Source organism: Pavona decussata, unplaced genomic scaffold (assembly GCF_977016875.1).
Source record: "Pavona decussata unplaced genomic scaffold, jaPavDecu1.1 SCAFFOLD_198, whole genome shotgun sequence".
NCBI classification, from domain to species: domain Eukaryota; kingdom Metazoa; phylum Cnidaria; class Anthozoa; order Scleractinia; family Agariciidae; genus Pavona; species Pavona decussata.
In genome coordinates, this window is record NW_028145606.1 from 217,339 (window position 1) to 230,000 (window position 12,662).

General features: G+C 42.4%; 1 protein-coding gene across 3 annotated transcripts in view; it reads right to left on the bottom strand.

Moving 5' to 3' along the window:
- Positions 1 to 36: 36 nt before the first annotated feature.
- LOC146461407 (lethal(3)malignant brain tumor-like protein 4) overlaps positions 37 to 12,662 on the bottom strand; it is a 21,872-nt gene continuing 9,246 nt past the window's right edge. For all 3 annotated transcript variants that reach the window (XM_085086818.1, XM_085086821.1, XM_085086819.1), the window contains exons 5-18: positions 11,800 to 12,074; positions 10,643 to 10,781; positions 9,916 to 10,004; positions 8,973 to 9,225; positions 8,530 to 8,612; positions 7,863 to 8,094; positions 7,327 to 7,409; positions 6,647 to 6,872; positions 5,476 to 5,712; positions 5,299 to 5,395; positions 4,294 to 4,476; positions 3,946 to 3,992; positions 3,164 to 3,390; positions 37 to 2,237 (exon numbers count right to left, since the gene is read on the bottom strand). In XM_085086818.1, the coding sequence (XP_084942944.1) occupies positions 2,127 to 2,237; positions 3,164 to 3,390; positions 3,946 to 3,992; positions 4,294 to 4,476; positions 5,299 to 5,395; positions 5,476 to 5,712; positions 6,647 to 6,872; positions 7,327 to 7,409; positions 7,863 to 8,094; positions 8,530 to 8,612; positions 8,973 to 9,225; positions 9,916 to 10,004; positions 10,643 to 10,781; positions 11,800 to 12,074 (2,282 nt within the window). In that variant the 3' untranslated portion in view covers positions 37 to 2,126. The remainder of the gene's footprint in view (positions 2,238 to 3,163; positions 3,391 to 3,945; positions 3,993 to 4,293; positions 4,477 to 5,298; positions 5,396 to 5,475; positions 5,713 to 6,646; positions 6,873 to 7,326; positions 7,410 to 7,862; positions 8,095 to 8,529; positions 8,613 to 8,972; positions 9,226 to 9,915; positions 10,005 to 10,642; positions 10,782 to 11,799; positions 12,075 to 12,662) is intronic.

A 12,662-nucleotide genomic window follows, 5' to 3' on the forward strand; every position in this document is an offset into this window, starting at 1 on the left:
CGTGTATGTAATATAATAATCACCAGAAGAGCAAGACTCGCCAATTTCTTTTTATTTGTGTTAAAATCGATTCTATAAAAATATTTGTACATATTAATTAGAGCTATAGCTATTTCTAGATTGTTATGCTGACGGTTTACACATAAACCCAAAAGTTCTGAATTTAGAAATTATCCTAACTAAAAGGTAATAGACATTACTGGTTACATCAAGGTGCCATAACGCAATATTATGTAAAAAGAAATCGTTTACAGTGACTTTTCAAAGTAATTAAGCTAACTTGGCAATTTGCCTGCTCTGCAGTTGGCTTTAAAAACGTTTTTCTGTCTTGACCCAATCAGAGATCAAATATTAAATTTCCAGCCAATCACGTTTAAAATTATACCACTCGTGACTTGGATTACGAATTTCCCCGCGCTTGGCACCGGCTGCAAGTTTCTGTGCGATCTCCGATTGGCTCAATGTAGCATTTGCAGTTACTATTGTAATCATCTCTGGGATTACTTGGGTTGCTTAATAAATAAAGGCATGTAATCCCAGACTGATATTTCGCTCAAACACAAAGCTTTCAAGCAGTGAAAGATGCAGTTTTTTTCGGGAACAAGAACTGTTTTGGACATTTTCACTTCGAAGAATTTTCGATTGTTTTGTATTATTTTTGATTTGAATAATAATTATTTAAAAAAACATTTTTTCCCACCGAAGAATCTTTTGGATTTCAAGAATGTCAAGGAAAGTGGTCTGGGAACACTACTGACCACCCCCATCAATACAAAACATTTTGCTGCTGTAACTTCAGTTCAAATCGACGCAACTCAAAACGTTCTGAGGCGTGAAGAAAAATCCAAAACGTTTTTTAGATACATATGCAACACAAACATCAGACGGTAAATTTCACTCAACGAAACTGAGATAATAATTACGTACAAACTCGAACTAAATAAAATTTACAAAAAATTTAGTTTCCTTGAATACCACAGATTTAGCTTGTTGTACCTCAGAGACTCGAAGGCGATGATATTTTCTAAACCTAAATTATTTTTAGGTTAGAAGTCATTTACAAGTTCGTTTGCATTTCACAATTGCGCTAAAAGCAATCTGATGGATGTCTGTAATCAGCCAAATCTCTATAGGACATTTTCACTATGGCGTCATTTTACTACAACTACCAGAATCCCTCTGGTTTTTGTTTTCTCATGCTAATTAGAGCTATTGTTCTTTGCTATCCACTGGGATTACAAAAATTTGAATTTGAAAAGGAAAACGAAATGAATTCCGGTAGTTGTAGTAAAATGACGCCATCATGAAAGTGGCCTATTGGAGTACTGTGGTTCCTGTTCTTCATTCTGAGAATGCCTGTCCTAAGAAAAAGTTGGGCGCCTTTGGGGAAAGGGAAGATGACCGGAGAAACATCATGAAAAGGAAAATTCTACAAATATCCAACGCTATTAATAAATACACAGGCAAGTAAAAACTAGCGATATAATGTTCCGACGTTTCGGCGACGTCATGACGCCATTCTCAAGGAATGAATAATATAAGCGAGTTCAACGGAGTAAGATCTTACTCCGTTGAACTCGCTTATATTATTCATTCCTTGATAATGGAGTCGTGACGTCGCCGAAACGTCGGAACATTATATCGCTAGTTTTTACTTTACAACGGAGTAAGATCTTACTCCGTTAAACTCGCTTATATTATTCATTCCTTGATAATGGAGTCATGACGTCGCCGAAACGTCGGAACATTATATCGCTAGTTTTTACTTGCCTGTGTATTTCTAAAGCATATCTCAGAAAAACTATGGGCGTTTTCCATTTGTCATAACTGGCCGGCTAGTTCGTAAACGGAATGTACCAATTTGAAGGATAAGTTTTATCCTTGTTCTTCGAATTTCTTCAAAATATTGCGTACCGTTTTCGGAGTGATTATTTTTCAAGATTTTGCAATACCATCCCTTCAAAATGATGCATTCGATTTACAGACTGGCCGGCCAGTTCTGACAAATGGGAAGCGCTCTACGACTCGAACCTCGTTTATAAAGTCCTGATAAAGTTCACACGTAAAGAATGAAACGCGTATTTAAATCCTATCGTAGTAGAAAATTGGAAAATGTTTTACTAGTATCAGTGCTTCGGAATGCTGTTGAATATCTTTAGTGCTGGTCCCAGCTTGATCTTCAGTATGTTTACTATATCATTCTGCGTCAGCAGAAGAAACGCTTCACCGTCGATTTGCTGAAAGAGAACAAAGCCAAAAGTTTGTTTGGGCCAATTTCTCAGTCACTATCTCCTTCACATTAGCCAAGGGATCGCGCTGTAAGTTACAATATGGGACTGATAAACACGTCAAAACACGTTTTTATCTTGACAAGCTAGAGTCTGGTTCACTGGAGTTGGACCTGGGCAATCAAGGCGGGCAATTCTGTCGATACAACATCTACCCGACTCTGGAAATAACTTCCATTATGTTGTCTCCAGCAACAGTCCGCTCAAACTATTTCAGACTATGCTGACAATTTTCAAGTGTCGCCCAGGATATTGAGGTCGTTATGCTGAAAGTTAGCTTCAGTAAACAGACGACGTTTGGCGGCAACCTCGTTGCCAGAGTCTCCCTTCTTCCCGCCTCCTGGGAACGAGGTTGGTTTCGCGGTGCCACAACAGGTTTTCCCGCGAAACGACGTCTGAGCATCTTTTTCGCGCAACCTCGATCCCAGGGACGTGAAGAGGAGAGACCCTGGGAACAAAGTTGGTTTTCGCGGGGAAACCAGTGATGGCATGGCACCGCAAAACGTGGTCTGTTTACTCAAGCTAACTGAAACCTCTCTGGTACGTTGTTATAGGCATGTTTAGCCGGGCTTAGAGTGGAGGCACGGTGGTGAAGTGGTTAGCACGTGGGACTTTCGATGTTGATTCCTAGTAAGCCAAGGAATTTTACTCCACGTTGTCTTTCTTCATCCGGGCGTAAAAATGGCTACCACCGATATACTGTACGGGTAAACCCTGTAGTGGACTAGCATCCCATCCAGTGGGAGGGGGGTGGGGACTAGCAATACTCCTACTTGCTTGCAGAAACCGGCCGTGTGGGCCACTGAGGCTCGAGTGCGACTTTACCTTTAGCCGGGCTTGTGGACGTTCGTCCAATCAAATGACGTGTAACATACCTGTTCTCCGAAAACCTTGGCCTGATCCACACAGCCTAACGTTCGCACGTGACTCACGACATCATCAACAGTCCACTTCATAATTCGCTGTCTCTCACTGGATGCTACACCGTCGTTTTCTAAACTGATGGCTGCCTTGAGCTCACTCAGACCCATCATCGAAAACTGGCTTCCTAAAGGCCACGGAAAGGAGAAAGGAGTGGTGTGCTGAACACCCTTGTCAGCATCTGTGAAAACAAACGGCATAGTATTATTAACATCGCAAAATAAAATGCTTTATTATTGGAAACAACTGGCTTTGCAAATGCGTCATGCCTTTCTTTACGGTTATCTTTCAGTAGTAGATTGTAACGTGAAACTTTCTCGTCTTGGAATAATGGCAAAGTAGTTACAAAAATAGAAGAGAATCAAAGCGCTCTATAAGCGAACTCGTCATTTGAACAGGTGAATGAAATGATTTTTCCTATTTTGTCTGAAGTTATCTGCTTCCGTCTTTAATTTTCTTACTTAAGAGTATGAGCAGCAGTTGTTCGCTCCCCCCCCCCCCCATGCCTCCCCATGTCTCCCCCCCGCCAAACCTTTGGGAAGTGCAGTTGCTGGGTTGGTCGTAGAGTTAAAAAGTTTATAAGGCAGGGTGCGGTCTGTTCCGTCCATTGCCCATATCGCTTATATGTATATTGTTTTCATGTCCTGCGTGTTAAGCTTTGAAACCTGAGTACACAGTTTGCGCCCGTTCGCCACTTGGTGTGCGAGATTGAATCTGCGAACTATGAATGACTTACATTTGTATTGAATTCCTAGATGCTTGTCCTCTTTGACAAACCCCTTCCTAAAATAAAGACAAATGAAAAATTAACAACAGAAGGGATAACGGAGAACGGGGCATGTCAAATGAGAAAATTGTTCATAAGAATCCAAGAAGAGAGTTGGTGGTGCTGTTGCTATTATTGCTGTTTTGTTTTGTTTTGTTAGCAGAATACAAAATACCTTTAAAAGGACACGAGCGTTTACAAGGGAGCCAACAAAATTTCACAAAAAGGCAAAATTTTCCAAGAAACACTCCTTGTTTAAATCAGGTGTCAGGATTCAGCAACTGAACGAGACGAAGACAAACTAAACCAATTACATACTTGGCTGAGCTCCGTGTAGATATGATACTGCCACCAACAGGGCTCTTTAGTGATCCGCTGGTCGCGGGAGGACTGGTAGCCGTGGGGGAGAGGAGTGGGGTCTTCTTACTCACGGGGGACTTGGATGAGTGTTTTGAAGACATCTTGGCTTGGTTTGCTTCGAAATTTGGACAACCTGACAAACTAAGGAGGAAAAAAAGTAGTCGAGTTTTCAGCAGTGGATTACAACAATAGACCAGAGGCAAGCGATGCGGGATAAACTCATTTTCTATACTGAACCTCTCGTTGTTCTTTCAGCCAACCAAAAATGCACCTCCAGTGCAAAAATGCAATCGGAAATATTAGAATCAGACCCGGTAAATTAACTGGACTCAGTTCGAGATTTGAGCCGCCCCCAGGGCTCCTAAGCTGTGTTGATTTTACTCATTTCCTGAGTTCGCAATGACGGTTTTAATGTGGCTAAATGTAATTTAGGCTAAGTTAGACTCGAGCCAATGCTGTTCCGCGGCGTTTGGGGTCTCATACGGGGCTTTTGCAAGGCTGACGTGTGTGGCGTTCCAGCTCTATGAGGACGTGCAGTTGCGTTGAGCATTGAATCTACTCGTGGCGTGCGGCGTGCTTTTGCTCCCCCCCCCCCCCCCCTCCTCCACTCCTTCTGTTGGTCATGGTAAGTATGTGGGTTGGTAAGTATCTCTACTGATTCTTTTGGTGTGACGGTGCATGGGTGGTCGCCGCTCTCAGGGTTGCCATGGATACCTGCGTGCTCTGCTCGTTGCTCGTATCTCGCCTGGCACCACCTTCTCTTAGGCACCTTCACCAAGCTCATCTATTGGCGATGAGTTTAAGTTACATAAAACTGTAAAATTCCGCATGTCATAAGGACAAAACACAACGAAAACAATCCTCAACGGATCGTACGACTCCCTTAAACAAATAATGGCTGCGTGGGAGGCAATACAAAGGGGTAAATCTTTTTACAGCAACTTTACATGGAACACTACTTACGTGTAATGAGTCTTCCATTGCCCCGTCACGTGACCTAAGCCATTGCACCCAGGGGTGGGACACACGCCATCCACTGATGGACTAGGAGGAACTTCAGCTAAAATGGAAAGAAGACAAAACGAAAATTATAAAACGAACCAAAAATACCCACTCAGACAGGCCACTATTTTGCCTTACGTTTGACTTCTTTTACGCCAGTAGATTTCTGTTTAGAAGCGTAAGACCAGTCGGATTCCTCGGTCATGGAGTTGTTGGACAGTCGATCCACAAGACACGAGTCTTTGTTTAGATTCTGCAGCGAGTACGGACAGCCGAACGTGCTGTGGTGCGTGGAGTACTTTGCTCCCTTCACGTGACCGATACCCTTACATCCGGGAGTAGGACATGCCGCGCTCGAGATCTTCTCACGTGTGGCTGGAAAGAACAAGCGAAAAAATAAACAAAATCACTTGATTTTTTAGCACAAAGTTACAAGTGGCGATTATATGTAAGAATACGTGACAGTTGGAGGTTGAATCTAAGTGTAAAATTAATTGCTGTCTCTTCTTTTCTCAGAGCTTTTGGACCATCGCACTTCTTTTCGATTAATTCTGCGCAAACTCCACTCGTCCCTAAAGCGTAATTCTCCAGTTTTGTGCTCATTCTGAGATCTGTGCGAAAAACGAGGGGGCTTTTACGAAGTCACAGTGATCAGTATGAAATTTCTCCTTGTAATATCAATGCTTGCTCAACCCCTGAGGTCTGGAGAATTAAGGATATGATCACCCAAGGTGAATTTTCTTGATATTTTAATACTTTCTCCACAGTACTTCCATAGGAAAAGTATGGGAACAAGATAGGAGAATTTGTTCTTTGATATTAGGGGTTAAGCCAAGCAAAAAGTACAAATGAGACCTTTATTCACGCTCATTTTTAGAACTCGAGAGGCTAGATTCACAAAGCCCTCCTGAGTAAAGCTGTATCCCAACTATTGTTTCTGAACAAGTCTATTGTTGAAATGCGCGCAGATGGCCCCACTCACGATTCTCATTCGGTCATGGGTTCATTTTACGAACTTTATGGAAACAGGACGCATGGAAAAAGTTATACCATGAGTTTGCAAGGTGATCAATAAAATTAAGAACCGAGAAAGCGAATAGCAAAAAAAATGTTGTCCCTTAATTTACTTAGGGATTAGTAAACCGAACGAAACATGCCAGCGCGCGCAAAATGCCTTAAAGGAGGACACGCCCCGCGCGTCGCCGTGTCCTCGCGGGAGGCGATTCTCTCTCGCGCGCGCAAGCGTGTCGCTTTACTATCCCTAAGAAAATAAGGGACTATACTCGTAGTTACAGTCAAAAGAACTTACTGAGGGGGGTCTCCAAGGGATGGCCTGTTTTTTCACACCAGCCAACAGGATGTAAGTCGTACGAGTCAGCATCAAACCAGTCGTCATAGATGTCATCCCAGCCATCAAAATGTACCTTGACTCTGTACTCCTCTAAAGATGCTACACGCGCGGCTCGTACCAGAGATGGGTTTCGTTTGTCTACAGCTTCCAGTCTTTCTCCGGGCTTAAAACTCGGTTTTGGGCGCTTGGGAAAGAAAAGAATCATGCTAGAATTAAATTACTATACCGATAGACTGACACCGATAACAGTTTAACTGTTTACTTTTATTACTAAGCGAAAAACGTACCCCTAGCTCCGAGCACTCGGCAAACACACCCTGTTTCAACAGTCCGCGTAGAAACGCGCGCGGGTCTTAACGAAACAACTGGAGCGCGCGAGAATCCACGCTTACGGTGCTTCGCCCGTCACGCGCAAGTTAGCTTTTAAGGTGACTCACATCTCTCTCCGTGAATACGACTGTTTTGCAGTCTGATTTCAGAGCTAAGTGATCAAAATTTATACAGTACTCATCCACTTCATATTCTTGTTTTGTGTGCAACAGACTGTCTTATTTAAGCATTTCTCCTTGTCTTCTATGAAACAATCCAAGACCTCTTCCCTCCGCTATGTTCTGCATTATCTTTATATCGCAGCTAACCTTTTTGAAGAGATCTGGAGGTGCAGCCACGGTACCAGTCTCACGAAGATAACGCTCCCACTGGAACGTATAAACCTCGTCATCTGAAGGGGAAAAGCCAAACAAGATTTGAAAACAGGATAAAAGAGTAACTAGGCGAGGGGAGAGAGGGTAGGCGCGGAGCGTTAAATGTTAAAATACCGGCAGAAATCTATTACCTGTTTTTCTCACGGACTCACGGAGATCTCCCCACACATTACGTACGCTATATAAATTCCAAGCCTGCGAGTACACAGGCACTCCAAGCTCAATCTGTTTGAGTCGCCAAAGATCATACTGCGTAAACAGCTGCCACGGCGAAAATATAAGAGTATTTATATTTACGAAAAGTTCCCTAGGTTTTAATAACACGGAAAACTCGGGAAAGTCGTCTCGAATCTGCAAAATAACTACACAGACAGCAAGTAATATTCGCAGTGAATAATCTAACTGTCGTGGACAAAACTAGCCGTGGTGAGGAAGTAACCGTATAAAAGTGGTCAGCGTAAAGTACTCACCATTTGGCGGGTTGAGTTTCTTGCCATTCTCCGCACACCACCCCACTGGGTGGATGTATGGGCAGTCGTCCTGACACCAGTAGTCATAGGAGTCGTCCCACTCGTCAAAGTGAACAAGGAAATGGTTGCCAATCACGTTCGTCACCGTAGCAACGCAGATCAGGTCCGGGTTCTTACGATCCACAGCTTCAAGCTTCATACCGACTTTAAATCCATGCGATGTTGGTTGAACCTGAGAAAATACGGATGAGAAAATTGAGATTGTTTTGTGTTTCCTTCAAACCACTGATTAACCGTGTAAATAGTCACTCTTGAGGAAAATCTCGGCTTGAGTATTCGGACAACGTAAGCCAACGTAGACACAAGTCAACTTGAGTCTAGCCTTGACCGCTATTTGAGTGCAGTTGCGTCTACTTGCGGTGGCTTGAGTAAACTTTGAAATAGTTCCAGTTCACACGCCGCTCGGGATACATTTGTCACCATCTTGCCAAACAACACAAGCTGCTCAAATACTTTGCATGGTATGGTGCGCGCGAGGCCAATCCGAGAAAAAAAATTCCATTCACTAAAAGTAGTCCATTTGGTCGCCACACTGGCGATAACATTCGTCTCCTTTGACCATGGTTTTCCAGACGCCAAAAAACCGAGTACCGTTTCCTTATCTTACCTGTTTGAACAGATGTTCTGGAGCCGCCTTCGCGCCGCATTTCTTCAAGTACTTTTCCCAGGTGAAATCCTGTTTGGTGAAACCTTTTAAGGAAATAACAACCATTTCACGATCATCAATTTTACTCCTTTTACACAGCGTACACTAAAAAGCCGATCGTTTTTCATTTGTTTTTATCGCGTACCTCTCTTGTTTGCCATTTTCGCCCAGATTTAATAGCACCCATTCTGCAGGTTACTTATGAACAAATTAAACGCGCGAAAGAAAGAAACAAACAGGAAAACCCGGGAAAGACAGTTTTCGGTAGTTTTTGTTGTTCTCTTCCTTGCTTCAGGTGACATTCCTCCTGTGTTGCTTTAAATCTAAGAGCCATGGCTGTATGCACGAAACCTGCTGGCCAGAAGAAACATCAGTACGCATAGTTACTTTATTAAAGAACTCACTTCTTGGTGGATGTAAGATTTGGCCGTTCTTCTCACACCAGCCCATTGGGAAGATGAAAGGCGAATCCCAGTTTGTCCAGAAGTCATAACTCTCAGACCAGCCATCAAAGTGCATTCTGAGCCGCGCTCCTTTCACCTTCACAATAGTACACACACAGATATAGGACGGGTGCTTGGGGTCGATACACTCCAGCTTGTAGTCCTTCTTAAAAGAGTGGTTGGGCTTTGGAAATACATCCAACGATGGGTTCTCCTATAAAGACAGAAAGAAACCTGCTAGGCCTACAGCTTTCAGCTTTTGAGTTTTCAGTATATATTACTGTAGTTTAAATTATTCCATTGCTTATATGCCAGCCAAACATCGACATTTTTAAGGCCCGTTTAGACGATTTCAACATTTGACCAACATTCGTTTAACAAAAGTTGAACGGATGTTGAGCAAATGAGCAATTTCCAACAACAAAGGAAATGTTGAAGCGATGTTGAATGAAAGTTTAAACCAATTTAAATTTGATTCTGCCCATTTCAAAATGCTTTCAACAAGCTTTTAACATTTTTTACGCTTTCAACAATGTTGAACGACCTGTTCAAACGCCCCCAACATTTGGTTCAACAAAGTGTTGAACGCATGTTGAAGCAAATGTTGAACCGTTCCTGCTCCTAGCAGCATGCAGGATGTTTGTCACAGTACCACTGACAATATTTAGATCTGTTCAGTTTAAAATTCAGAGTCAACGTGTCATCCAAACTGAAGGTAAGCTTATCGTAATACAACAGCTCAATGCTATAACGCATTGCACCATTACTGAAGAGGATAAACGCCGTGAGTTAGTAGTTGGTAAAAACTTGAAAATCGCTACAGGGGCGCAACAGGTACAGTCAGTGTTAAATAAAGGACATGCATTGTCAGAAGGTAACGGGTAACTTAACTAATATCACAAACCTGTTTGAATACAATGTTAGGAACTGCTTTAGCGCCACAAGCCGCCAGGTAATCTGACCAAACAAACGGTTTAGTGGAGTCATAGGGAACTGAAAACAACAGAGAATTACAAGTGTAAACAGTGGCTCTACGTAGTTTAAACGAGAAAGAGCTTCCGTTCACATTATACCGGTGTAAAACTTGCACGGGTCCGAAGTGTACCATCAGAGTAAAGTGTATAGTGTAAAGAAAAGGCCTATTCATGTATGAACCTAGTTTAATGGCCTTAGCTCCCACGAGTCTCCTGTAGCTCAGTGGTAGAGCATCCGAACTAGTAATCGGAAGGTCTTAGGTTCCACTCCTGATAGGAGCACTCGGATTTCCTTTTTCCGAGTATGCCTGTGTCACGTTGAATAATACATCAATCTCATGCAAATCTTGTTACTCATCCACAACAAATGAAGTACAACGTGAACGAAGCCTCTAGAAAAAACATTCGATTTTTTCACGTCTCGTGCGAGAACCGCTTTGGAGAAGGCCCTTAGTAAAAAAAGCACCTTTACACAATCCATTGAAAGAAAGACAAGTATCCATAGATAGATAGAAAAAAATTCAAAGCTTGCGAAACAATAACTTTTGATTCTTGTAGTAGTATTAATTAAATCTGAGATATAACGCAAAGCGCGCTGGAGGGCGTGTAGCAAGGAGTGCGAGAGGCGCAAAGGGCCTAAGAGGGCAGGACACTCACCGTCCTCGCCGTTCATCAAGTCGGGCGGATCCATGGAGATGTGCTGTTTGGCTGCCTTCAGTTTTTGTTTTTCTCCTTTACCTTTGAGTTTAAACTTGCCCATCAGAGGAGCATCTTGGACAACTGGTGGAGCCGTGTCCTGCGATAAATACAGATTGAAAAGAGAAGTTAAAAATGTCGGGGTAAGCACATTTGGTCAATTACAACAAACGAATTCATCTGTCTTTCACATTCATGCGTGGGTTGGGTGGATGATTGAGATCAAAATATGGACTGATAGCGGCTACCAGTGGCACCCGTTTTACATGCTGACGTCCGATCTCATCCCACAGAAGAACTATAAACCGCGATGAGACTATGTGATATGTGCCGTATATAAATATACTACCATTTTTATTTACCATTATTATTATTACAGAGAAAACCTGGTATGTTCAGTACGTATATCATATCAATATGGGTCAAACAAATTTGATCGCATAAGGGACGAACAATTTTGTTTTGGGCGAGAAAGTTGTGGTCAATGCTACCAAAACTTCCGCGAAACCGTTTTGCAAAAGAAAGGCATTGGACACAGCATAACAATTACAGCAAAAAAGTATCTTCCAATCTAGAGAAAGAAAACTTAACTTAAACAAAGCTTTTTGTCAAGAAAAAGATTCGTGGGCAAAAAACATCTCTTTCCCCCTCCGATCATAATAAATTAAATGGGGTAGTTTTTTAGAATAAAAACATGAAAGCTTGATCTTTCAGCACAAAAAGCGACCGTACTAACGAAGTGGTCATCAAAAGAGTGATCGTAACTCGTAAGTCAGGACTTAGGCGAAAACAATGAAACCTGTGCCAGAGAAAATTTTTTAAAACTTCCACCCAAAGCTTGACATGCCGAGTCTAGTGGAGAGTAAGTAACTTGTAACTGGTGATCATTTTAGGCGTAAAAACTATCACATTTTGAGTGTCACGTGCGAGCTGCGAAGACAGAAGAACCAAGCCGGGAGCGAGCGCCAACAGGTTACGGGCCGGTTCATTTGTCAGACGAAACTGGTCAAAGAACTCATTACCTCACAAAAAGTCAACGCGATCCATAAGGCGGTGTCCTGTCACGAGTTTTGTAGGGTTCAACAAACATTACATGCGGTGTGAGTAGCGTTACTTACAGTAGCTGGTCCTGCCGTTTTATCCGCGATCGCAATTTTCTTTCCTTTTCCCTTCTTTTTCTTTTTCACGATCTTGCCGTCAGCAGTTTTCACTTTTCGTACAAACTCCCTTCCTTTGTTTCTTCTCCCTGTGTACATCCCTACACAAGACAAGCCACAGAATCTCCCCGAGGCTGAAAAGTCCTGGCGCAGACCGTATTTGCCACACACTTCACAGCACAGCACGTCGCTAGTGTCCGGCGGCCCGTTTGCCAGCTTAGATTTCTTAGGGGAACCTAGTGAAAGAGCCGAACACAAAAAATGATCTAAGAGCCATTTGTTGAAACGAAGTCAGTTGATATCGTTAGCCTGTTAGCAGTTTTAGCGGGAAAGTTGACCATGCGAGCAACCAAGGAGCAAAACAATCAGGCAGACCGGCCAGTCTGTAAATCGAATACGTCAATTTGAAGGGATGGTGCTGCAAAAATCTTAAAATAATCACTCCGAAAATGGTAAAAATTTGAAGGACAAGGATAAAACTTATCCTTATAATCGGTAAATTCCATTTAGGAACTGAACGGTCTTGCTTTCCAGTTCTGACAAAAAATGGAAAGCGCCCTTCGACTTTCACTAAAATAATCGCCTTACAAACAGACACGGAGCACTTGGGCACCTATGTTGCAGGAAGGTGCAAAGGATATTTTTGGCTGAAAAAATTCATATGATAAATGTTCATTTACTTTAAAATTCACAACATATGTTTAAAACCAAGGGTAACAAAATTCTGTTTGACAATGCACTCTTTCATGCACCAGATAACGATTTTTAATGAACAAATTTAAAAAAGGGTATGACAATATGTGACATTTTCATTTGGTAGGTAT